The following is a 25,564-nucleotide window of genomic DNA, read 5'->3' on the forward strand; positions in this document are numbered from 1 at the left end:
TTTATTGACGATACTTTGGCACACATTTCACGTCATCCTATCAAAACGAAATTCTTGCAGACACTAATTGGTTTCATCGATAATTGGAGCATACGAGTACTTACCACGGGTCTCGCCTTAATGGTGAGGTCCAGATGGGTGGAGGAGAGGTGCGCCATAATGCCAGTCTCCTTGAGGCGGGAGAGGGAGCGGGAGAAGACTTGAGTGTAAGGAGTATTTCGAGGCAGGAACCACGTCAGGTAACTCGAGTAAATCTGTGTATGAGTAGGAAAAATTATACTCCGAATGTTAAAAAAATAAAGCTTAAAATCCAATAGCTTTTTAACGAAAGAAAATACATGAAAATATCTAAAAATACAATATGAAATGAATGTATGAAGAAGATAAACGATAATGAAAATACTAGAAAAAATTAACTTCATAGAATAACTGCTAACACATTGTCTGCTAACACATTCTCTGATACATGAAAATAATAAATGAGACTCATACTTTATCCGGCATGATGTAGGCGGTGTAAGTCATGTTGTAGAGGTACTGGACGTAAACGAGATACGAGAACGACTCTAGCAGTGCATGTGTTCCTGCCTTCACATCTTTAGTCAAGCTGCCGTACATGTCCTCCTCCTGGTAAGGCTCAAGCTCCATCTTTTTCCCCAGGACAGCTAGTGAACTATGCTTCGACACCAGCAAGGCCTCGGGCACAAAGTTACCATAGTCAAGCATTTTTAATCTGTCGAATGAACAATGGTGACATTATCAACCCTTTGAGTACCATGACGCATTTCTATCTTTAATTTTGGCTACGATTAGACGATTTTATTTACATTAGAAAGGGTCTATAGTGATCAAAAGATTAATGACCAGAGACTTCACTATTTTAAACCACACGTAAGTTTCTGAAGCTGTACAAAATCACCTAATAATAACCAGAATGGATAAGGATTTGGATTTTATTTTTCAGGCGCAGCAACATCTAGGATCATTTGGCGCGAATGGATAAGGAAATGTGTCATGGTTCTGATGGGGTTAATTTGAAATATTGTAAAAAGGATGAAAAGCCTTCCAGAGCTTACCACTGAAAAGTATGAAAGATTAACAACACTGGTCAATTTTTTCCATTACTAAAACAATAATAGGGAAACTCGCAATTAAAAAGTCCAAATGAGCAACGCTATACTACATACACAGATTACAACAACACTGCACCATACAGCACACTTCACACGAGTAGACAAGTATTCTGATAGACCTGACGCGACAATACACTTATCACTCACCCCAGACTGGAAGTAGCAAGCTCCTCCACGGTAGTAATCAGCTTTGGGTACGCGGGCACTGTCAACACGGCAACCAGATTTCCCGTGTAAGCAGTGCACAGGATGAAGACAGTGATCCACCACCATCCCGCCCACACCCGCGACCACCACGCCCTCAGTTCTGACACCTTCACACTCTGTTTCAACAGGCCAGCACCAATCTGCAGTGATACAACACTTATCTGCAGTAACACTTAGAAAGAGTTGGCAATTGCGGTACAGTAGTAGTAGTAGTAGTAGTAGTAGTAGTAGTAGACTTAAAAATAGTAGTAATAATAGTAGTAGTAGAGAGAGAGAGAGAGAGAGAGAGAGAGAGAGAGAGAGAGAGAGAGAGAGAGAGAGAGAGAGAGAGAGAGAGAGAGAGAGAGAGAGAGAGAGAGAGAGAGAGAGAGAGAGAGAGAGAGAGAGAGAGAGAGAGAGAGAGACTTTCATCACTATTTAGGAGATGTGAAGCTTGTTACCTTAAGAGCCAAGCTGATGTGGTCTTGAACGGGATTAAACCAGCGCAACAGGAGGCCAAGCAGTGAAGGGGCGAGCAGGGCAGCAGCCAGGACGCCGCCCCACACCTCGCCTGTGAAGGGGTACAAGAGTCTCCTCCAGCTGGGCAGTGGCGGTGGCAGGAAGATCATGAAAGCAAACCCCTCCGTCTGATAAGGATACACAAAATCAAAATCACGACCTCTCTCCCAGTTGAGGACTATAGCATTTATAGTGAGGTCCTTTCCACCATGTTCCAGTCCTCCCATCAGTCCCACCCACGTTCCATTCTCTATAAAGCCCCATAATTCATCCTCAGGCTTGAGCTGGACGACGTAAGTGAAGTTATATTTGTCAGCGATGATTTCGAGTGCATCCAGGCTCTGCCCAATGCATACACCATTCTCGTTCTGGTACATGAAGGGAGTGTCGTCGCACCATGTTGACAGCTGGAGCACGTGGCCTCCAAAGTTCTCAAATCTCTTTGGAAAGACTGATTCTCGTGTTGCAAATCGATCTGGTTTCCAACTTCCTAGCGATGCTTTGACCAGCTGTTTTCCTAGCGAGTTAGCTTGTAAAGGAAAGCTTGTGTAGGCAGTAATTAGAAGTTTGTTTCTTTTCCCGGAGGTTTGAAGAAGAAAGATGAACTCTGATCGTTGTATGACCGGAGTGGTGAGCAAGCTGGTAACGTTGAGCTGCTTGTTTAGACTAATGAGAATAAGGTACTTAGGATTCCAGTCTGCGTTGAAATGAAGTTGTAACAAAAAAGAATCAGGGTGCTTTTGAAAAATTAGAACCGCAGTCACAAAATCTCCTCTCACATGATAAGATGGCAAACGCAGCTCGAGGAGTGTTTGCTGCCGCATAATTTGTGTGGAGAGAAGTGTGTCCTCCACACTGGCCAAGACTTGTTCTAGGTGAGCCAAGTGCTGGCTCTCGTCGTCAACCACCAGCACTGCGTGAGTTCCTTTACACGATCCGGACATCAAGGGCACCAATGCCTCGTCAACCCAAGAGACTTCATCGCCGAAAGCTGAGTAAGAAAAGATAAAATCTGCAATCATGTGAGATATGCAAGTTTACGTTAACATGCAACTTCCGCCTCAACCTCGCGCCTTCAAGAGTCAGACGCTTTGTTGCGAACGTTACCTTTTGGCAGAGAAAAAGATAATATCTCTGTGGCTTGCTGGAGGACCACCAGCAGCACGAGATGTTTCCGCAGCTGTGTTATCATGTTGACTGTTATTACAAAGCAGTAAACAGTTTAACCTTACAAGTGCTGCACGCTTTGTCGAAAAGGTCAGTGTGCGGCAATATCGAAGTATGTAGTTAAAAAGAAAAACATAACCTTTCGTATTTCATCTGAGAATGTCAACATGTTTACTACTTCGATACTGTAAATGAAGAGGAATGATCATGATAGGTTTGGAATCCATCTGCATATCTGCTAACATGGTGCTAGGAATCTTCAACCCCCCCAAAAAAAAAAAAAAAAACTAGCCAGAAAGACTAACCTTTCTTCACCCAAGATGGTTAGGTTAAATCTGGTTTGTTAACGTTCCTATAGAATCAGTTTAGCCAGCCATGCTAGACAGATTTCTAATACTTTTTTTTTTTTTTTGCTGCATAAGACTTAAAGGCCTATTAAATTTTGAAAGCTCATTTAATCATTTTCAGAGACCAAAGAAATTATCGAACAATCGCGTTCTTGCCTTCTTTTCGTGGATAGTACTGAAGTATTTTCTAAACTATTGCTAAAATCATCCTTGGAAACCCAATATCTGTTACTATGGACAGTTACAAGTAGTCACGGTAAGGCATAGACAATAGCTCAGATTTCGCAAAATAAGATCCTGCGTAATACAATTATACGCATCTGAATATTTTTGAAGGACTGAGGTGTTTAATATGGGGAAATGATTTAACTAGATCGGACCATTTCAAGCCATAAATTGATGCATGTCATAACTTTGCCAATCTAGTAACTTGTCTCCACACCACTCAGCTGCTACAGGAAATTGACTGCTGGCAACCCTGAATTTTGGATATAAGATAGGATATAAGCTGTGTTTGTCATCAATCCTAAACACTGACGCCTCCTCGAGCACGTATCCTCCAGCTGTGTCCTCACGCCAGCTTTGGTACCGACAACGAAGTAATATAAACACGTGAGTGGTATTCTTCACCATCATAGTTTAAAGTTCCTCCACAGCACTCACCAGTCTCACTGTCCATTGACCTACATATACTATAATACAATCACTCCAGCTTGTTGCGCAGCCATTCCTCTCTCATGCAGTCCTCTCTTCACCCAATTCATCCACTCCAAGCGTGGCATTCCTCCTTGGCCTTTCATCAAGCACATCTGACCTCATCATTGTTTTTACTAATTTTGTCCTTTATTCTCTCCACGTACCCAAACAAATATTGCAACAGGATGTATGTATGTATGTATGTATGTATGTATGCAAACGTAATTTTCTATCTATTCCTGCGCTTAGTAATATATTTTCAACTCTACTCCGAAACAGAATCAAGATGGAAAGGTGGTCAGGTCGTCTGGCGCTTGTGACGGGAGCTGGCTCGGGCATTGGAGCCGCCTTGACCCGTAGGCTGGTGAAGGAGGGCATGCGGGTGGTGGGTGTCGATCTCAACGTGGAAAAAGTACAGGTGAGTGAGATACGCGACTGATTCCGTCTCAAGATAAGATAGACGCCGGGCATAGGCTGTGTCCACTGGTTACTACTAGATGGTGTTTCATGATATGTATATTATTTCTACGCGAGAAGAAACTCATCATACCTGTCAAAGGTAATTAATGGTTTGCTCACAAGCTAAGAAGTCAGAAGTTCGAATACTTTCGAGATGAAGGACATTTGCATCTCGCATCATGAGAGATCGTTATTATACTGTACAAATCAATAAAGAATTATTCCCACTTATTTAAATTTTCACTGGCATTCAGTGTATCTTTGTTATTCTCTTTTCGTTTGTATATTGGATCATTTACATAAAAAGAACACTCTTTTCCTTAACAGAAAAAAAAAAAAATTATTGACTTCTTTCTTTCGCGCTGTATGTTCACAGGCCTTGGGAGAAGAGCTTAAGGGTCAGCCGGGTTTAGTTATCCCACTCAAGTGTGACATCACCAAGGATGACCAGGTGCTGCACATGTTCCAGCGCATCGCACAGAAGTACGGCGGTGTGGACGTGTGCGTCAATAACGTTGGAATAATGCACAACTTGACCCTCATGAGTGAGTCACCGTCAAACTATACAACTTTGATTGTTGCCAAAGTCATGACGCTAATGAGAGCATGACAAAGGCTCGTATCCGAAAACGCAGTAATCTTTTGTCAGACTTATTCCAAAGCCCACAATTGTCGTTATTGTTATAACATTATCAATGTTCCGAAATGTCACTATACAGAATCACGAAAACGACCAAGAAAACTATAATAACTTGCACTATAGTTAAGTTAAAAGTTGTCGGGATAAGACAGCACATTGTTTGATAATAGGGTGTCTTGTTTCATGGCAGATGGGACGCCCGAGGAGTGGCGGCGGATGATGGACATCAATGTGATCGCTCTGTGTCTCTGCACCCGGGAAGCTGCGAAATCAATGCTGGAGCGTGGCGTGGATGACGGACACATCATCCACATCAACAGGTGGGCTTGTGTTTTCTTAGCAGTGTTTGTTGTGCATGGTTGTATGGCAAGTGATGTATTATTTGTTGGTATTGAATGGTGCATGAACATTATACTCAACACTGCATTTGCGTATTATAAGATTTTATTTATTTTTTCTTAATCAGCTGGACCCGTAAATTGAGACGCTTTAGGCTCTCTTCCTGTGGACTTCTCTTAAAGACGCTGTGTTGAAATAGAATAGATATTTTGTCGTGTCCAAATGAACTTGATGTTCATCTATCACTACAATCATGAAAACATATTCGAAAATCTCGATAACTTACACTTGATCCTCTTAACAGTAGTTATGATAAAACCTCAAAGCAGTTCAGGATACGCTGCAAGTTCTCATAACTACATTAAATAAACGTTTTGTTTATGTGGGAGGTGTCCTGGCCGACAGCAATAAAGAGGTGAAAATACAGGCCCACTGAAGTTGCCACGTCTCAAGGCGTAGTCAAAATTATGCAGTCTGTAAAATAGCCTTTTAAAATCCACCTGTTACTTTTACAGCGTTGCAGGACACCAGGTGGCCAACTTCCCGAGTATGCACTTCTATACGGCCAGCAAATATGCAGTCACTGCCCTCACCGAAGGCATGCGTCAGGAGCTGAGGCAGACCAACACCAACATAAGAATATCCGTATGATATGATATGATGTTTAAAAACTACCATCAATACATAATGTCATCATTACGAATATTGCTACTGTCCATTGTGACTGTACTGACCTAAACGTCTCCTGTAGACACCCGTAATACATCCTCATTTCCCCCATACCCTACAGTCCATCAGCCCAGGTGTGGTGCGAACAGAGATCCGAGACACATGGCTAGACACGGAGGCAACCAACAAGTTCTACCACGAGTACCCGTCCCTGAAGCCAGAGGATATCGTCTCCAGTGTCATGCACGCCCTAGCCGCACCGCCCCACGTGCAGGTCGGTGCTTTCACTTATTCCTTAACCAGTACATAAGCAAACTATAACACACAGTAGACCGTTAAAGCCTTCCAGTAGGAAATAAACACGTTAGGGAATATCATACTTCAAAATATTAACATGGATAGTTGTAACTTATTATGTTAAATAAAGTTAGGCTAATACAGACTTATGTTGACAAAAAACATTTCTACCATGAGTTTTAGTTATGATTAGATTATTTTATTTGCATTAGAAAGAGTCTGTGAAAGTCAAAAGATTAGTGGCCAGGGTCTTTATACAATTTTCATTCCTTTCTATGTTTATGAAGCCGAATAAGATTGCTAAATATTAAGCAGAATGAATATGGAAACGCGTCCTGGTACTAAAGGGATCAAGATTAATAAGTTTCTCTCTAAAGGATGAATAAGAAAGTTGGGTTGTGTACTGATGTCGAATATCAAAGAGACAGGTCGCCTTTGAGTATATACCAGGAAATCAACAGGTTAGCATGTCATGTGGGAGGACAAGGTTAGTGATGGTGGTGGGATGGGAGTCAGAGGCAGACCAAACTGGCATCTCAATTCCTTCTACTCTCTCTCTCTCTCTCTCTCTCTCTCTTTCTTTTTTTTTTTTTGTTTAGCTAACTTTCTCAGACCTGCAAGGGAACTGACAACGAAGTGGGGCCTTTTTTTCTATATTTTTTTTCTATGCTGCCCTTGGTACAACTTTCCCCTCTTACATAAAGAAAAAAAAAAAAAAAAAAAACGCTTGCATTGTCTGTAACCTAAAATGGGACATATTTTTTTTTATCCCGCAGATCCACGACGTGATGGTGAGGAATACCAGGCAACAGTACTAAAGTGATGAAGCTTAAGTGGTGAAGCCAGCAAGCAGAGTACAATGACCCATGCATCACCTCCCACCTTGCTTATAAATGGCGTTTAAAAAAATCTAGTGTTAAAACAAAGCGATTTTATACAACTCCACCAATATTGGAATGCTTTATTTACCATGAATTTCGAGTAGGTAAGATTAGATAGTCAAAGTTCTAGTATTTCACTGATTTTGGAAGTGTTCTATATGCGTGGTTAGGTTTCAAGCCACGTGTTCAGTTTAAAGACAATTTATAGTTAGGCTATCATTTGTTTTTCCTTTGTGTTTCTTTGTGGTGTCATGTGTCTTATTTGGTGATACTCCTATTCTTATACTTATTCTTCTTATTGTTGTTGTTGGTGTAGTTGTTATCATCATTATTATTATTATTATTATTATTATTATTATTATCATTATTATCATTATTATCTATTACTAATAATTATTATTATATATGTGTTTATTTATTTCTTGACTGATTCATCACCCCCCCCACCAAAATTCAGGTATAACAGAGATCAAAAGAATGAATAAATAAAATCAAACTTATAAGTGAATTGTTACCTATTTTCTATGTTGATTTATTATTCTCAAGTCACTTATTAACTTTGTTTGCATGTAAGGGAAAAAAATGATATGAAATAAATAAATAAGATAAAAAAATAAAGGGTTTTTCTAATTCTTTATCGATTCATTGTTTTCAAGTAATCAATAGTCATCTTTGCAATGAATAGACAAAATATTAACAAAAAAATAAATAGAATAAAAAATAAATTACTTTTCCTAATTCTTTATCGATTAATTGTTGCCAAGTAATCAATAGACACTTAAAGGGAGAAATTAAAATAAATGAATATATCAAAAAAATATATAAATAAAAAATATAAATGACTTTTTTTTCTAATTCCTTATAGATTAATTGTTTTCAAGTAATTAATAGACATAAATAATAAATAAATAAAATAAAAAAATAAATAACTTTTTTTCTAATTCCTTATAGATTAATTGTTTTCAAGTAATTAATAGACATATTTGCACATCAAGAGAGAAATAAGAATAAATAAATAGACGAAATATTAACAAAAGAAAAAAAAAAATAAATAAATAAAATAAATAAATAAATAAATATTTTTCTAATTCTTTATCGATTAATTGTTTCCAAATAATTAAAAGACATCTTTGCACATACAGAGAGAAATGGAAATAAATGAATAGACAAAATATTAACAAATAAAACATAACAGATAAAATGGGTGTACCAGAATTATACCCAGCAGAAACAGAGACCAATTGATGTCGACGCAAGAACAGCGACAATCTTTCTCCGCATATCTATCGGCAAATATCACTGTTTAAGAAGGTAATCTATTCCTTTAAGTTACATATTTAGCAAGTCCGGAGAGGTGGCATGCTTGAAACGGCGTGTATATTGCATGACATTCCCGGATGGAGGAAATAACGGACAAATAAGATGCGCCACGAATGTCGGTGGGGCAGATAGGCTACATTCTGATGCGTGTCGGGAAGAATGTAGTTAAAATGTCAAAAAAGGGAATACTGTCGTACTTTTCTCGTTTATTTATTCCTTTGTAAGATTATATTGATGGGAAGGGTCTTGTTTTACTAAATGTGTATAGAATAAATGTCTATAGTTGTTAATACAGTGTGTTTCTTGATTTTGCTAATTCTACGGTCTGCGCACTACATGACTACACCCACCACGGCTTGCTGTTTTTATTTATTTATTTATTTATTTATTTATTTATTTATTTATTTATCATTATTATTATTATTATTATTATTATTATTATTATTATTATCATCATTTTTTTCATGCGGGGGGACGTGGTCAATATATTTTTTTCATTCTTTTTCATGTTTCATCTTTTCTTTTTCTTTTCTTATTTTATTGAATCGCACTTTTTTTTCTCTGTCTTTAGGTTTATATAACTGTACATATTTATTTTTTTTTATCTCCTGCTTCATACATTCTTATAAAAAAAAAAAAAAGCAAAAGTCATGCCTACTGAATTTTATAAATCATTTGCCCTCTCTTTTTTAACTTTGGCCGGTCCAGTTCCTCGTAAAATGAATTAGCATAATTTATATTTGCTTTACCATTCATTGCTCCTCATCCTCTTCATCCACATCATTAGTGGTCTCTCTTTCTATCATTTTTTTTCCCTACGTGTGTGTGTGTGTGTGTGTGTGTGTGTGTGTGTGTGTGTTATTCACCACGGTCGTCTACTGGTCACTAATGAATAACACACACACACTTTTTTCCTCATGAGAGAGAGAGAGAGAGAGAGAGAGAGAGACCAATGCTCAAAGTCACTTTCTCTTACTGCAATGTGCCAGTAACAAGTATATCCTCCATTACAGATCATTAAGTGTGGGTTTCTTGGCATCTTCCCCCCTGACACTATGGATGAGAGGGCCTATGCCAGTCCATGGAGCAGAGCCAATCCAATGCTGCAATCACCCCACCTGGCCCAGAACACCTATGCTGGCCATGGCTCCTTCCCTCAGTTTGCTTCAGCATCTCAAGGTTCTCCAAGGTTGCCTGAGTCAGGAAGCCCTTATGAGAGTTCCTTCTTTCAGTGTAGTACTAACTGTGAAGGTTCTCAGAGGCAGGCTGTACAAGGACACACTTCGATATTTCAACGAGCTAATATGAACCGAGATATTTCTGAGCAAATGTTCATGCAATCCAGTCAAAGTCCTCTGAGTAGCTCCCAACCAATAAGCAGTTATGGAGGCTCTCAAAATAATGCTCATGTAAAGGAACAAGAAACAGGCTTTTGTAATGAAAATTATACCTCTTATGGTGATGTTTTACCTTCTAGTCAGCCAACAGCTAAGAGAGTTCCTATGTTTAAGGCAGCCCGTGCCAAAGCCTCCGGTATTCCCATTGTGCCTGTTAAAGGAAAGAAAAGATTGGTATCACCATCTCTAGAAGAACCTTTAAAGAGGCATTCAGGAGTACCATTATTTACTCATTCACAGAAATCTGCCTTCAAGCCTGTTTCTAAAGTTAGCACCCCAGAGTCTGCCAGTAACTCATTTCTTTTGCCTACGCCTAAGAAAGAAAGCTGTAAAAATAATGACTCGGGTAGTCAACTTAAAACACAACCATTAAAGCCAACATTTGGTAAGTCGCACCCCTTTCCCAGCAAGAAAATCAAGAAAGAAACACACTCAAAGTTAATCCACCATAAAACTGCTGCACAAAACGATGAGGTAATATTGATTTTTGTTTAGTAGTAATTGTAATGGCCATGCTGAAGTGAAGTAAGCAACACACGAACAGGCACTGAGTTGTAGCATGCACTGAACATTCAACTCATCTCCTTATGAGGTAACTGACATTCACAAAGCTTAAAGGATCATAAAAGTTAAAATCTAAGAAAAAACTTGCTTCTTTTTCCACTTATAGATTGCATGGTGAGATGTTTCTTGCTAGAGAGAGACTTGATAACCACTAACCAGTAAGGCTTTGGAGAATTATCACCTGCAAACTAATGGGCTTTTGATAGTACTGTGTCATGTGGTCACTTGCATCACCTCAACTTTTGGCTAATTCTATATCAACCATTAAGGGAACTGGCATTTTAAGTGGGCCTTTTTTTATTAATCTTTTGTTACCCTTGGCTGGTTTTCCCTCTGGCATAAAAAGAGATGGATGCAGCCGAGTGTGGAGGAGGACTTTCAAATACTGTTTTCTCTTTATTTCATTTGATTTATTTTTTTGCTTGTGTTGCTTACCTCATTACAGCATTACAACATGAATAACACACAAGTTGCCTAGTTTCAAATTGTTTAGTATGTATTCCTGCATTTATAAAGATACTTTTGACTCCATGAACTATTTAACCTCTTCAGTGCCATGACACATTTCCATATTCCTTCTGCTTACTATTAGGCAATTTTATACAGCTTCAAAAACTTATGTAGGGGATGAAAATAGTAGAGAGTGTGGCCATTAATCTTCTGACCCTTATAGACCCTTGCTAATGTCAATAAAATGGTCTAATCATACACAAAACCTATGATAAAAATGTGTCATAGTTCTGAAGGGATAAAAGAAGCTAGATGCTTTGATTTGAAAAGGTAACATAAGCACAGTACTTTTGGTTTTATTATAATGGTTTGGATAACATTTTCTTTATATCTATGCATCATAATCTTTTAGAAACAGGGTAAGAATCATGTATGTAATCATTAGATATTCACTACACTATTTGAAAAGTAGTTTGTGTTAATTGAGTATGTTGCATTTTAGACTTTTCCTCACCACAGGGTTCTGATGCTGCTCTGACTAACAAAACTGCAAAAAGGAGTGAAATTGAGCTTGGATCGCAGACAGACGTGGGTTCTCATTCATCCTCACAACCAATAAAAGATGAGTCAAATAATGATGAAAACAATATTGATGTCACTGGAACTTCTGACATAGAAAATGATTCGGACTTAGAAGATTTGCTTGCCCTTACACCCATTCAGTGTCCTGTAGCTGACAAGAAGATGCAACCAAAGAAGAATCCGTCTACCACTGCTAAAAACAAAATTAACCAACTACTTAAGAGTAAAGGTAACAAGAAGGTACTTTCTGAGTCAAATAAAAATGGAAATATAAATCATTCTCAGGATGAAAAAGTCAGCAAGAAAAAGAAGATACCTAAAAATAAAAGTAAAAAGGAGAATGTGTCGGCAGCAGTTAAAGGTACTAAAAAAAGTCAATGTCAGCCACTCAAGGCAAGTAAGAAAAAGATTTTCAGTACCAAGAAGAAAACTTTCTTGAGCGACAGTGGTACCAAGGCCAGCAGCGTAACAGAGATGCCGTCAAAAACAAAGACGAAAGTCACAAAGAGTTCATCAAGCTCATCATCCAAACACGTGAGGCATAATTCTTTACAAAATGTCCATAAATGCAGTTGTAGATTGAAGATTGCTGTTTTGAATGAAAAGTATTGTGTGTAAAATGAAGCTATACTCATTATATGGATGTATGTGAATGTGAAAGTGTGTTATATTTTTTATGTATAATGGAATCTCAGTTCTTGAATTTTATTTGTTCCTGGATGCTATTTGTATCAATGTCAAATGAATCCGTTCCCAGACACTCACCCACCCTGTTTTAGCAGCTTACCACAGTAATAATTGACAACTTGTTTTGTCTTGTAACATTTGAAATCAGTAACTTTGTTCCAGTACTGAGTTATGGTGCAGCAACTGAAGCAACTACCAGTTCAAAATTTTTTTCAAAAAGGGAGGAATTCATTAACATTAACTGAGGTTCCACTGTATTATAAACTAACGAGAAATATACAAAAACGTGTATGAAGTCATTTTTACCTTTTGTCTCTTGCAGAAGACTATGAAACATGGACTATATATTCAGAAGGAAGAAAATATATATGAGTAAGTATCTGCTGTTGATTAATAATACTAGTACATGTTATATTATTTTAGTTCTGCATTGGAATAAAGTTTAAGTTCCTTCTTATAATGTTGATTGTGTATATTTCTTTCTTCTTTTTTTTTCTTCTTTTTAAGGTCTGACACGGATGATTCAACATCAGATGTAGTAGTCAGCAAAGATAATTCTGAAAGCATTTCACAATCTCCAGTATCTCATGACTCCCCTAAGAGATCTCCAGATTTGACATTATCACCACAACCTTCTCCAAGTCCTATTGCTGCTCAGGAAAATGCACCCAATAGAGAGATAACACATAATAAAGCAATTACCAGAAAAAACACTGAAAAAGTCACTGATTCTTTGGACGGTAGCAGATACAATAGGGAAACTTCTAGAGATGGAGCTGAAGAAACTACCAATCTTTCAGAAACTGTTAAGGTTTGTATTCTTGTACATGCTAAACCTTGTTGCTTTATTTTGATAGCCAAACTTCATGTGAATATGTTAGGTTACATACCTATATCTATATCTATCTATCTATCTATCTATCTATCTATCTATCTATCTATCTATCTATCTATCTATATATATATATATATATATATATATATATATATATATATATATATATATATATATATATATATATATATATATATTTATATATATAATAGGTGGCTTGTAATCTTGCTTTTTTTTTTCTTTACTTCCTTGTGGTTTCCTATCATATCTGCTTGTTCCATTGTCTCAGGAATCTTCCTATGAAGTTGTTGATTATTGTCTACTAGTCCTATCATGGCTATTTCCATAGAAGCAGCTACAAAATAAACATTGATGGATGTCATGCCTTGCTTCATATATTATTTGTAACATGATCTTATTTACCAATAAATGATAACGTGTGCATTTAGTCAGAATCTTTCAAGGGATGTTAGGAATTAGCAAAATGTACAATGCATATTATATATGCTGTGTATTGTGAATGATAATTGATAGTAAACCATTACTTTAAATTTTAATATGTAGTGTACTATGTTTTTAGGAGAGAGTCATGCAGCTGCTGAACTCTATGGATGAAGACCTATGGGTACAGTGTAATGGATGCTATAAGTGGCGCAAGTTGATACAAATCACTGATCCAGCTACACTTCCCGATAAGTGGTACTGTACAATGATGCCTTGTAAGTATATGTACTGGGAAGTTGAAGTTTTCACTTGTAGTAAATGTAAATGTAGTACTAATTATGTACAAGTAACTGCTGAACAGACTAACTTCACAAATTAATGTTAAGAATTTTGTTATTTTGTGGCAATAAATTAAATTTCTCTCTCTCTCTCTCTCTCTCTCTCTCACTTTGTCCATGTGAAAGCTGCTACCTAATTCCTTACAATATTTCTATAATTTTTAGTTCCTGGGAGGAATACTTGTGAAGAACCAGAAGAGGAGTGGCAAGAAACAGATGGCCAATATATATACTATGACCGCCAGTTTGTTGTAGGTTCAGGTATGAAACGAAGTTCAGTTATGGTATTCAAAGCTTTTCTTCATTCCAACTGAAAGTGTCTTCCATAGTTATTGTCATCCACACTGCTCCACAATCCTAGCTGCTCTAGAGTATGGTAATGGCTATGCCCTTAAGGAGGCTTTAATGAGAGAATGAGATGTGATATATAGAAAATAATACTTTTTTTTTTTCATTGCAGTGGTATGGGCTCAGGTTCCTGGAAGCCCCTGGTGGCCGGCCATGGTAGATATTGATCCTGACTACAAGAGGTATGATTGGTTCAACCTTACATGGACCCATCCTGTGAGTGCCGTTCATCTTCCATAATAGATCAAACTATTAATATATATGAGTAAAAAATTGTGGTTAAGACAAATGAAGATCTATCATATTTAGAAAAAAAAAAAAAATGAAAAGACATTAAATATAGATAATGAGTTATTACAAATTATATTTTTGTGGCATGTCTATTTTAGCTTATATAAATACATATTTATAATTAATTTCTGATATCTTGTTTCCACAGACATCATACCATGTAACATTTTTTGGTGATCCTGTGACACGAGCCTGGGTCACTTGCAGGAACATCAAAATCTTCAAGCAAAGTGATACTTACAGGAAATTCCTTGATGATAGGAAGAAGGTTAGTCAGATGGCATCATTTTGTATACAAACTGAACATTTACATACCATTAAGAGCAATTAATATTTGAGATTTGAATTAGTGGGTAATATGCCACATGTAAGATTGCCAGTATGCAGTTGTCAATTACAATTACAATGGTTTGAAGTTTAGTTTTATATGTTTATACTTACTTTATATTGCTCTAGTATAATTATGAGACTGGTATTCTCAGGGTCAAAGCAGTCTTAGCTGGGATAGAGGATGAGAGAGAGAGAGAGAGAGAGAGAGAGAGAGAGAGAGAGAGAGAGAGAGAGAGAGAGAGAGAGAGAGAGAGAGAGAGAGAGAGAGAGAGAGAGAGAGAGAGAGAGAGAGAGAGAGAGAGAGAGAGAGAGAGAGAGAGAGGTTTTGGCAAATCTACAAGGATACATTTATCGTCCAGCTTGTCCTTTAGGGATTGCTTTTGATTAGATTTAGTGTACTCAGTAAGAAATATACAACTTTAATTTGAATGAAGACCATTCATGGTTTTGTGATATTTCAGGACCCAATTAGAGACCTCGTACTACGCAAGGCAGTGCAAGAGGCATGTCATGCCATCTCCATGGAAATCCAGCGCCGCAGGAAGACCTATACGTTTGTTGCCAGGTAATTAGTAAAGAGTGTTCAGGACAGATGACTTTGCCTTTCAAGCATGGGGTTAAAAAAAAAAAAAAAAAAAAAAGCTGTTATGTATATCGAAATTTAGAAAGCAGAGGTTCACTACATCAACAATTTACTATATTAAAAAACATGTAACAAAAAGATGGGTGTTTTTGGGGACTGGAGCAGATTAAATGGCATTTCAATTAATTTCAACTGGGAAAGAATGACTTGAGATACTAGCAAATTGACTACATGAATTGTATATACTGGTAATTTGACAAAAAATGTTTTGCACAAAGTCAAGATAATCAAGAACAGATGAGTTCTGAGACATTTAGTGGAAGAGTCTGTATGTAAGTCCCTCCTTGTGCATAATGATTAATTTCCTTCTGGTGTGTTTCTCACATTTCATATATGCACATTTATCCACTGTTACATAATACAATTTTATGGCTTCACAGATTTCCTAATAGGATTGGGAAGTCACCTGACAATAGTCATTCAGGTAAGTACAAAGAAATATAATATGTCTTGGTTTTGTTATTGTTGCTTACTTCTACAGGTTTTATAGACACCTTTTATATGATAATGTAATAGTGCTATTATTTCAGAAACTCATAATGAGAAGAGGTCATCCATCAAGAGTACTTTGACACAGTGGAAACAGCAGAAACAAGCAAAACCGTTACATTCCACAGCATCCACCATTACTGGCCAGCCTAATTCACCTAAGGTGAGAGATACTAGTATTGTGAGTGATTATAACAAGAATGTACAATCTGAATCATCCCACAATATTATAAATGCTAAAAATACAGATATCAAAGAAAAAGATTGTAGACGTGCAAGAAAAAAACAAATTTCAGATGATAAACCCAATAAATGTAACTCCTCGGGGAAAAAAGTAAGAAAGATTAAAGGTGTGAATAGTACAAGCAAAGAGATAACTTTCAAGATGAAATGTTGTAATTTAGGCGACCATAGTGCAGATCAACAGGATAGTGATAGTTCCGATAATACTAGTGACAGGGCACAGAATGATGATGAATACTATATCACAAAAACGTCCAATAGAAATGATGTGGAAAGTAGCCCTGGCAATGAAAAAACTTTAGAAAGCGATGAAAATATTGGTAACAAGTGTGCTATTTCTCAAAAACATTTCATCATTAATGAAGCAAAAGGAACTAAAGGAAATGGTTCAGAGAAAAGAAGCAAAATCAGTTATAATGAAAAAGAAAAGCCTGAAAGCGGTCCAACCTTGAAGAGTAAAACCAGTCACATGATGTCACACGGAGAATACGGTAGTTCGGATGAAAATGAGGAACAGTTTGATTCTCCTACTTCTGATTGTGTAGGAAGAAACCTCAAGGAAGATGACTCACTTGAAGGAAAAAGTGACAATATGAGCTATGATGAGGACACAGGTGATGACCAAAATGATACAGATGAGAAAGAACATAATCAGAATTCCCCTGATACTGCATGTGTTGACAAAAAATATAATAATGAAAGTAGTCCTGAAGAATATGACAATGAAATACGTCATGAACAACTTCAAAAGGAAGGCAGCTGTAAAACACAGGCATGTAATAACAACTATACTGCAAATAATGAGGAACAGGATCATAGTGATTATGATCAGGATGACAATGAAGATAAATGTGAAGAATTTGAGGATATGGAATATGATTATGAAAAAGATAATAATAATGAGAACCTAGAAATTGGAAAAAAATGTATATCACAGAAAAACTATGATGATGAAGAGGGTGATGAACAATATAATGAGGAGATTTATGAGGAACAAGACAATGAAGATGATTGTGAGTCACAAAAAGACTATAATAATGACAGTGATTATGAACGGAATCATGAAGAGACTTATGAAGGTAATGACAGTAGAGGTCATTGTGAAGTTCAGAATTATGAAGGTAATGGTGATGATGACGATGAATATGAGGATGACTATGATGAACAAGATAACACTGGATATGAAGATAATAAAGGAAATACGGAGAAACAAAAACTCTTTAAAGAACAAGATAACAAAGCGTGTGAAGACAGTGAAGATGAGAATTATTACTTAGGGCATTATAATCAATGTTCTGACGAAGGTGAAAGTGACTGAAAAAAACCACTAAAATGAAAATACACTGATGACAAGGAATACAATTGTGAAGAGCAAGGCAGACAATAACAATGAGCAAAGAGAAGCAAGATACGTATTTCCTTTGAAAAATATGACCAGCTATGGAAAAAGCATACATTTGAAGAACAGATATTAAAGACTTGCATAAATGTTGCTACGAAAACTTTAAATGAATTGCTCTAAACATTTACAAATAATTCAGTGATAGTGGAAGGAAGGAAATCATTATAAACCTTGTAAGAAGTAAGTCCTTAGAAAACACGAAGATTTATGAGGTCAGTGATACGTTTAGAATGAAGGAAGATCATTTTGTATTTTCTAAGAACGAAGGCAGTGAAAAAGATCAGTGTCACCTTTGATCAATAACATGTAGTGGAAAATTAAGGAAGCTACAGCTACAAAATTGATTATGTGAAAATATAAAGTAGCTATGAGAGACATTTGGCAAAGATATTCAGATAACAAACATTAAATTAGGTATAACTACTAACTATACTCAAATTTTATTCTTTTTGTAGGTAAAGTCATGTTGGCTTTGATTGCCAAATTGATAAAATGTTGTCTGTAACCAAGATGACTAGCAAAATTATTTGTGGTTCTTTCATTTTGTTAATACAAGATGAGGTCTTTATACTACATGTAGCTTTAAGTGCTATTTTGTGCAATATTTGTTTTCAATCTGTGGATCCTTCATTTATTTTGTTTTTTAACATTTTAATTGAATTATTTATGTTCCTTCTTTCTCCCATGTATAAATTTGTATGTAGTTGCTATACATCTTGTTTTATCCTTTTCTCAATATGGCTGAGGAATGCATGAAGTTACATGATTCTGCATTTTTTTTAATTAGTTCACACATTTCTTAAGGTTGATTTTTTGTTGGACTTGTTACTCTGCAATCTACAACAAGTAAAATAATCCTTATTTTTTATGAAGGTACAGAATAACATTTTTTTCCCCTCTGTAATATGCTTTCCCTTTCCTTGTATTAACTATGAATGTTATAACCCAATGACTTTGGGAGATTTATTATATAATTTACCCATTAAAAATTGCAGTTCCAGACTGTTTCAAGCACAAAATCATGCCAAGTCTATATTCTCCAAATAGCCAAAAATTACTTCATTAAAAGTGTTAAAATCTTTTGAAATTGAACTCCCCTTGAGGCTTCTGGTACTAGGCCAAAAACATCTGTAATGTATGGCATCAGGTACAAAATTAGTGCAGTATTACAATTTACTAGCTCAGAGCAAAAGTTAAATACATATTAAGGGCACAAGTACAGAAGTACAGCATTTTGTTCAGAATAAAGTGATTAATTAATGGTACCACATTGTATTACAAGTTTCTTAGCTACAAAGAACTCACCTATAGTATGGAGAGAGAGAGAGAGAGAGAGAGAGAGAGAGAGAGAGAGAGAGAGAGAGAGAGAGAGAGAGAGAGAGAGAGAGAGAGAGAGAGAGAGAGAGAGAGAGAGAGAGAGAGAGAGAGAGAGAGAGAGAGAGAGAGAGAGAGAGAGAGAGACTATTACTTTGAGGATAGCCAAACCAAGCAGTAAACTGTCTGGTGCTGGAAGACATGGCAGTACATAAAAATGTTCTGCACAATAAATGCAAAGCCATTGGCAGGAAACATTCTAAATAGTAAACTTTTATATTTATTTCAAACCACCCATGCAATTTTTATTCATATCATTACTATAAATATACAAATACAGTACAAAGTAAATCTCCATCTTTATGAAAATATTGTATTTGTTTAATACATTGTTGTAAGTAAGAAGTGCTATGAAGTACCCACATTGGATGTAGTGATGAACATTTCGTTTTTACCTTTGCATTGAGATATTCTGGTTATACTAAATCATGATCTGTGCAGGTCTCAGAAACTTTGGAGTCCTCGTTGCAGTCACTCAAACTAAGTTGTGAGGTCCGATACAGAGTATAGATCACTGCTGGCAGTCCACCAATGTTCACAGTACGTGATGCTCCACTTTTCCACAAAGTATGCACCCTTTTAATATTCTGCAACATGATGTTAATATCTAACTGAAACAATATGAGTGAGCCTAAAGTAAAGATGATATTTAGGAGAACCCCAGTACCTGTATGCCAAACAGGTTTCTGAGAAGAAATGCTTTACAGTTACAAAATTTTTAAAGATTTTGGATGAGTCTATATTTGCTGTCAGTCTTAAAAAAAAACTGGATTAGCATGCAGAGTTAGATCTAGCACAATATAAATGTATATTTTATATAGGAAATAAAATCATGAGTACATTAGCATAGAATGTTCACTCACCTTTATCATACTTCTTTTATCATATGTGAGGAGAACAGCCCGACCTGTCTTCATTTTGGTGACCCGGGCCAACTCTACCAGAGACCGGTAGTAAAGAATACGATTGTCAGCTACACTTCCACTTCGTTTCCCAAATGGCAGATCTGACACAACTACATCCACACACTGATTTCTTAGTGGTAACTTTGTGGCATCCCACCAGGCAACATCAACTGCCATAGATTTTCCCTTTTTCAGCAGGTTGTTTATATTTTCTCTGCTGCGCTTCACTGCTTGGCCATAGTTGTCTCCACCAAGATGGAAAGCTTGACGGTGTGTAAGAGACCCCTGGCAAAAAATAATGTTCAAATGTTCAATTATTCAATATTCTTGAAAAAAAGTCAAATCATGCAGAATAAAAAGACATAGAAAGGTCAACTTATAGATATAACTTGGAAAGTAAGGACAAAACAAGGTTCAAGACTAATGCATTACATAGGTCTCTATTCAATTATATGGTCATACATATTCCTGTACTAATTAATTCTCAGCTTGTAACACCACTATTACACAAAGAGTGTTCCCAATAGAGCAAAGGAGGTAATAGATAGACTGGACATTGCTATCCAGTTTGTTGACACCAGTAACAGTAGCTTAATTTACATAAAGTATGGAAATATTTATTGTTACACTTTTGCTATATGAAATTCAAACATCCATCATACTTTGTTGCCAACCAAGGTATATAACAAAGGCAGTGTTCCATTTTACCTCCATTGGAATGGTTGCACCTCCACACATGGGATCTAGTACCACTTCCCCAAGCTGAGGAGTTGCTAACCGAACCATGTTGTGGCAGACGGTTGACCGCAGATTAGTGCGGCCAAAGTTAGTGAGGTTTCGCTTAAACAATGGCTCTCTGGTGAGACTGACTGCAACGTATACAAATTCTGAAAGAAAAAAATAATCAAGAATCACATACAGAATAAACAGCTATTTTTAACCAACAGGAATGTATTTCAAATCAATAGGAATGCATTACAAATGTGTTTATATTACCTGTGTCAATGCAGAGCAGGATTTCTAAGTCAAAATTGGTGAGGTCTACTGGCCACATGAACATTTCATTCACACCGGCACCAAACTGTCGAGCAGCCTCTGGACTGCCAAACTTGTGGTTAGAACCTGTCCTGTAGAAGACCAAAACTTCAAATTTGTATTCAGTTAGCTGTAATATGTAATTAACATGTAATGATACTAAATTATAATGAGGATAACTTTTCATCTTTAAAATATTTGATTGAGATGTAGCTACTGTTACTAAACTTACCATGTTATCTACAAGCATACCAAAGGGAAGTATCTTACCGACTGCATGAAACTCGAAACTTTGGCCCACTAGCAACAGCTTCAGTTGGAGCAGTGGATGGTAGCTCTTCAGATTTTTCTGAAGGGTTATATAAGTGACACTTAAACTTAAATCCATAAAATGTCTTACATAAATATGCTATTATTAGAAAAAGGAACATTTCCACAGCTGGAAATGCTCATGTCATTTTACAGTGGAAGTGAGGGCAAAGAGACACGAAAATGGCAAAATTGCCAATAGAATCTTATTCAAAAGTTAACAATGAAAGACTCACATAGGTAAAGGATAACTAACCTTTCTGTTTAGAAGAATCATCCACAACAGATAATCCTTTATCATTTCGTAAATGCTCTGGCACCACATTTTCAGGTAAATTCTTCAAAACTGGTGATAATAATTTCATCTTTTTAAGATCAACATCTGGCCTGGGACAACAATATTCATTCTTCAGAGGAACTACCTTTTTAATGGGCTCCTCAGGATAGCTGACGACATCCTTCCATACTTGCATTCCTTTTCTCCAGTCTTGCTTCTCAGCAAATTTGTACAATTTCTCAAAAGAACGTTCCTGATGAAAGGATGAATAAATCTTTAGATAATCAATCAGACTTTACATTAAGATGTTAAGAGAAATTAGTTCTCAATACCTAAGTCTTGTTAAACTACTTCAGACATTGTGTTTAGAATTAATCATTGATTATGAACATGTAAAACCAAATTATGAGGAAACTCTTGACTTACCCTTTGATCTTCAAAAGAAAATTTTTTTACCATGCTGAGTACAACGTTGACATTGTCAATGGAGCGCAATGAAAGTACCTGTGTGGGAGAAAGTTACATTCATTACACCAATTATCCCTAAATTAATCTTTAGTCACATGTAACATCACTAATAAACTGATTGTAGCTACAAAATTAGCGAGATGAGTGAGAAGTGGAATGAAAAAAATTAATGATGATATCAGGGAAAAAAGTTCAAACAGAACCAAAGATGAGATGTGGCTAAAGAAAATTTGCAGAAATATCTAAAGAAAAGGAAATGAGCAAAAATGACGGCATGATATGATGAACAGAAGAAAGAATTAACCAGAGATAATTAGATGAACCATTAATAATATAAGGAAAATGCACAAGATGGTAATGAGATGAAAGTGGAACAGCTGCTAAAACTAAAAGAAATAAATTATCAAGTAAATAAAAAATTACCTTTGTAACATCAGCAATATTCACATCAATAAATATTCTGCCTCTTGCCTGCACACACGTAATTCCCAGTTTTTCTTTACATTCTTCTGCGGCAACCTGCGAAAGGAGAGAGAAGAGAAGCTAACAAGGAACGAACTTCAGAGGATAAACGGAGAGGAAAAACAAAAGAAAAGAAAAAGAAAAGACAAATATGGTAACATAAGAAAAGGAAACAAGTTACAAACACTAAAACTTAATAAACTGACATTACAAGACTTCTCTATTTTTATCTTTTTCATGAAAACTGAAGCCTTTCATTTTAAAGAGATCACACCACAAATAAAAGCCTATTTCCTGATTTCAGAGAATTTTATAAGAAAAAAAACAAAAACAAAAAAAAACATGAGAAATTCATTGCCTATTGGTATTTTCATACTAAGCAGTGTAGTAAAGTTATTTTCATACTCAGGACTGTAGTAAAGAGAAAGCTATCATTCATCAGATCTCTAGAACAAATAATGAAAACTACATTCAGATATACTATTTGCCACAATTCTCACTGGCAGAGATTAAAAAACTTCACACTCCTTCACCACTGGAAAGACATTCTTGCACATTGAAAGTACACACTAACACTTTATTTGTCTTTGGCAAATTTGAAGGTAACTACTGCATGTGAAAGCAAGTCAAGAGGCTGCATTATTACCATCTCTGGATGTATGTACTAATATAAAAATGAACATGGAGAGTAAATATGACAAAACACTTCACTAGAGTACTTACATCTTCTAGTCCAGTAACAACCGTGGCTTCCAGTGTACACAATTCAGGGTTCTCAGGGTTCAGTCCCTTAAGGCTGGATGGCTCAATACCAGTTATTTTAGGGGCCATTGTGTGACTTCTGCACAGTCCGTCAAGATGAATTAATGCCACTGCACAGACTAAAAGAAAAAAAATTATTATTATTTATATAAACGAAATATAATTCCATGAAATAATATAAATTTGCTGATGGAAATTCGTGGAAAACATCTAACACTTCAAAGCACAACACATCCATCAGAGAAAGGTAAAATCCTCTTGAAATGAGCAGGATCCATTGAGAGATCCTGCTTCACCTTGCATGCCTGCTGCCATGCAAATAAAAGACAATTAATACAGACAAAAGAAACACATCATAACAAAAAGAACAACAGAGCCACACATCTCTCCTTAATATTTAACAATCTCTTACTTTTTTGTTGTTGCTTTTGCTCCAACAAGTTTCTGGATGCTGATAATTATTGCCCTATATTCTGTAACCTTAACTAACCTCGGGAGAAGAGGCTAAAGTTATCACTACCTGCATAATCCTCAGATTTATCATTTATGAGGTTGAATCTATATGTTCTTGATAGATTTTGCTAAGTTTTTAAGGAATATGACTTTTTTTCTTTCTTTTTAGTGTGGAAGCAAGCAATTTCTCCTAACTAAGGATCACACAAGTACAGAGAAAGTATATATATGTAACGATATTTCAGAATAAACAGTCTGGTTTTTCTTGTTTCTTGTTCAGGCCGGTGATACTGTGATCAGTGAGCCTTGGTGACGTCATGTGAGGGGATCACAGGCGTGACAGCTGACCAGTCCTCGGGATGACAGGTGAGGCAGATCAATCTGTTTTGCTTTTCTCAGAGCACGACTAAACATATCATAAAATATAGTTTTGACAAATACGGGAGTAAGTTAAAAAGACTTATAATTAGCAGACATTGAGAACAATCTGTCTTGCCTGCAACTGTTACCTGCCGGCGAGTGTGCCGCGTGATGCAGGAAACACTGACTCTCTCAGCTGTCTTACTGACTGTTGATGATGGCCATTGCACATCACACTGGTGCACAACGCCAACACTTACACGGCGCTCTATCGAGTGTACTTACGTGATACACGTATATCTACTGCATACGTTTACTGCCTCAGCCACCACCACCACCACCACCTTCTACGGAACGGGGATACGCATTAACGTAAACAAACAGGCGGTGCAAGGAAGGGCTACGAGCCCAAATAATATTCAGAGAAAAGCCTTCAAGTGATATATCTTTCTCTTGCCTCCGTACCACTACTTTGCCGGAAAATATTTTTGATATCTTTGAAACTATTATTTCCGAGCCAATGTGGATATTATAACCATACAACAACAAAAGAAAATCCGACATTTAAAGCCTTACCTGAACGCGGCTGAGGGTGAGGGCTTTCTGGCCGAGTGTAGAGATGTTCAACCTTCACGCAATAGCTTACGGAATTACGGGCAGATGGTATCCAATGATAAAAGAAAGGATCGTGGTTCTTTGTACCTAATAGTTGTGTAATTAGAGTTTAGTTTACAACTCGTTCTTTTATTCTTTTCGCCAGAGTTAACAATATTCCGGTCACGTCGCGGGGTGCAGAGAAGGAAACTTTACAGCATACTGGTGACATGGAGAACGAGGCTTGAGAGAGAGAGAGAGAGAGAGAGAGAGAGAGAGAGAGAGAGAGAGAGCTATAATGAAAAAAAATAAATAAAAAAAAAAAGAAGACATTATAGAAGTGAGAGCGCGTGAGGCGAGGAGTGAAAACGTCCGGATTTCTGCGTGGAGTGTAATGGGGCGCGTCAGTGTGAGCGGAAGCCATCGCGATAAGAGGACAAAGTGCGTCGTTACAGAGAGGCGCGAGTTATTTCAAGTTATTGCAAACGCCACACTAAAAATACAGGCCGAGAGTCGGGAGGAGGAGGTGGAGGTGATAGGGACCTTGTGGCAAATAAGTAAATGGTGCAGCAAGAGGTTTAGGGGCCCACTAATGCTTTTCTCTGAATTATGTCGAACGTGGAGGTGGTGGAGGTCTCGAGGGGGAGTGGCTGTGGTTAGTGGGAGTGTTGTGTGGGTTAGGTGAGTGTGTGAGGCAGCCAGTGTATTGGAGAGGTTGCGGATTGTACTGTTGGGTTAGAAAATGAAAGGATGCTTCATATTATTATTGTATTACCAATGATTTGTTACAAAAAAAAGCAAATTTCGACTTTGATTCAATTAAGATTTTATGTAGTTTATAAAATTTTGCTCTAAACATAATGAAAATA

At 36.7% G+C, this 25,564-nt stretch overlaps 5 protein-coding genes across 9 annotated transcripts in view; 3 read left to right on the forward strand and 2 right to left on the reverse strand.

Moving 5' to 3' along the window:
• LOC123515475 (glutamate receptor ionotropic, delta-2-like) overlaps positions 1–3,134 on the reverse strand; it is a 3,719-nt gene extending 585 nt beyond the window's left edge. Inside the window, exons 1-4 of the mRNA XM_045274073.1 lie at positions 1,781–3,134; positions 1,281–1,480; positions 493–733; positions 105–254 (exon numbers count right to left, since the gene is read on the reverse strand). Coding sequence (XP_045130008.1) covers positions 105–254; positions 493–733; positions 1,281–1,480; positions 1,781–2,860 — 1,671 coding nt within the window. The 5' untranslated portion in view covers positions 2,861–3,134. The remainder of the gene's footprint in view (positions 1–104; positions 255–492; positions 734–1,280; positions 1,481–1,780) is intronic.
• A 679-nt stretch (positions 3,135–3,813) lies between these two features.
• On the forward strand, positions 3,814–8,168 carry LOC123515477 (dehydrogenase/reductase SDR family member 11-like). Of its 2 annotated transcripts, none has more exons than XM_045274077.1 (7): positions 3,814–3,964; positions 4,328–4,466; positions 4,884–5,052; positions 5,338–5,467; positions 6,002–6,131; positions 6,277–6,429; positions 7,229–8,168. In XM_045274077.1, the coding sequence occupies exons 2-7, from the start codon at positions 4,335–4,337 to the stop codon at positions 7,268–7,270; spliced, it is 756 nt and encodes a 251-aa protein (XP_045130012.1). In that variant the 5' UTR covers positions 3,814–3,964; positions 4,328–4,334; the 3' UTR covers positions 7,271–8,168. The 2 variants fall into 2 exon arrangements, with proteins under 2 accessions (XP_045130012.1, XP_045130013.1); XM_045274078.1 differs by having other exon boundaries at positions 3,916–3,937.
• A 261-nt stretch (positions 8,169–8,429) lies between these two features.
• Positions 8,430–11,797, forward strand: LOC123515759. Its single transcript, XM_045274616.1, has 4 exons — positions 8,430–8,644; positions 9,667–10,524; positions 11,584–11,690; positions 11,788–11,797. The coding sequence occupies exons 2-4, from the start codon at positions 9,709–9,711 to the stop codon at positions 11,795–11,797; spliced, it is 933 nt and encodes a 310-aa protein (XP_045130551.1). The 5' UTR covers positions 8,430–8,644; positions 9,667–9,708.
• On the forward strand, positions 11,798–18,004 carry LOC123515474 (GATA zinc finger domain-containing protein 14-like). Of its 2 annotated transcripts, XM_045274072.1 has the most exons (11): positions 11,798–12,180; positions 12,656–12,705; positions 12,841–13,144; positions 13,749–13,887; positions 14,116–14,211; positions 14,411–14,514; positions 14,738–14,857; positions 15,381–15,484; positions 15,943–15,986; positions 16,093–17,373; positions 17,416–18,004. In XM_045274072.1, exons 1-11 carry the CDS (start codon positions 11,809–11,811, stop codon positions 17,610–17,612), a joined length of 2,811 nt encoding a protein of 936 aa, XP_045130007.1. In that variant the 5' UTR covers positions 11,798–11,808; the 3' UTR covers positions 17,613–18,004. The 2 variants fall into 2 exon arrangements, with proteins under 2 accessions (XP_045130007.1, XP_045130006.1); XM_045274071.1 differs by having other exon boundaries at positions 16,093–18,004.
• Positions 18,005–19,274: 1,270 nt separating this feature from the next.
• LOC123515476 (THUMP domain-containing protein 3-like) lies at positions 19,275–24,505 on the reverse strand. Of its 3 annotated transcripts, none has more exons than XM_045274074.1 (10): positions 24,387–24,505; positions 23,250–23,407; positions 22,488–22,583; positions 22,023–22,100; positions 21,576–21,849; positions 21,281–21,359; positions 20,972–21,102; positions 20,684–20,862; positions 19,934–20,260; positions 19,275–19,657 (listed from the first exon to the last, which is right to left on the reverse strand). In XM_045274074.1, the coding sequence occupies exons 2-10, from the start codon at positions 23,355–23,357 to the stop codon at positions 19,487–19,489; spliced, it is 1,443 nt and encodes a 480-aa protein (XP_045130009.1). In that variant the 5' UTR covers positions 23,358–23,407; positions 24,387–24,505; the 3' UTR covers positions 19,275–19,486. The 3 variants fall into 3 exon arrangements, with proteins under 3 accessions (XP_045130009.1, XP_045130011.1, XP_045130010.1); XM_045274076.1 differs by having other exon boundaries at positions 24,251–24,393; XM_045274075.1 differs by lacking the exon at positions 24,387–24,505 and adding an exon at positions 24,238–24,375.
• Between the last annotated feature and the right edge of the window lie 1,059 nt (positions 24,506–25,564).

This window comes from Portunus trituberculatus, chromosome 39, assembly GCF_017591435.1.
Source record: "Portunus trituberculatus isolate SZX2019 chromosome 39, ASM1759143v1, whole genome shotgun sequence".
Taxonomy (NCBI): Eukaryota; Metazoa; Arthropoda; class Malacostraca; order Decapoda; family Portunidae; genus Portunus; species Portunus trituberculatus.

Bases quoted from the DNA above. Each gene is read 5' to 3' on its own strand.
- LOC123515477 (XM_045274077.1), top strand. From the start codon at position 4,335: ATGGAAAGGTGGTCAGGTCGTCTGGCGCTTGTGACGGGAGCTGGCTCG. The intron at 4,467-4,883 runs GTGAGTGAGATA...GTATGTTCACAG, and splicing joins TCAACGTGGAAAAAGTACAG to GCCTTGGGAGAAGAGCTTAA. The intron at 5,468-6,001 runs GTGGGCTTGTGT...TTACTTTTACAG, and splicing joins CACATCATCCACATCAACAG to CGTTGCAGGACACCAGGTGG.
- LOC123515759 (XM_045274616.1), top strand. From the start codon at position 9,709: ATGGATGAGAGGGCCTATGCCAGTCCATGGAGCAGAGCCAATCCAATG. The intron at 10,525-11,583 runs GTAATATTGATT...TCCTCACCACAG, and splicing joins CTGCTGCACAAAACGATGAG to GGTTCTGATGCTGCTCTGAC.
- LOC123515474 (XM_045274071.1), top strand. From the start codon at position 11,809: ATGCAACCAAAGAAGAATCCGTCTACCACTGCTAAAAACAAAATTAAC. The intron at 13,145-13,748 runs GTTTGTATTCTT...CTATGTTTTTAG, and splicing joins ATCTTTCAGAAACTGTTAAG to GAGAGAGTCATGCAGCTGCT. The intron at 13,888-14,115 runs GTAAGTATATGT...TATAATTTTTAG, and splicing joins GTACTGTACAATGATGCCTT to TTCCTGGGAGGAATACTTGT.
- LOC123515476 (XM_045274074.1), bottom strand. From the start codon at position 23,357: ATGGCCCCTAAAATAACTGGTATTGAGCCATCCAGCCTTAAGGGACTG. The intron at 21,850-22,022 runs GTAAGTCAAGAG...TCCTTTCATCAG, and splicing joins TTTCTTTTGAAGATCAAAGG to GAACGTTCTTTTGAGAAATT. The intron at 20,261-20,683 runs GTAAAATGGAAC...ATTTTTTGCCAG, and splicing joins GTGCAACCATTCCAATGGAG to GGGTCTCTTACACACCGTCA.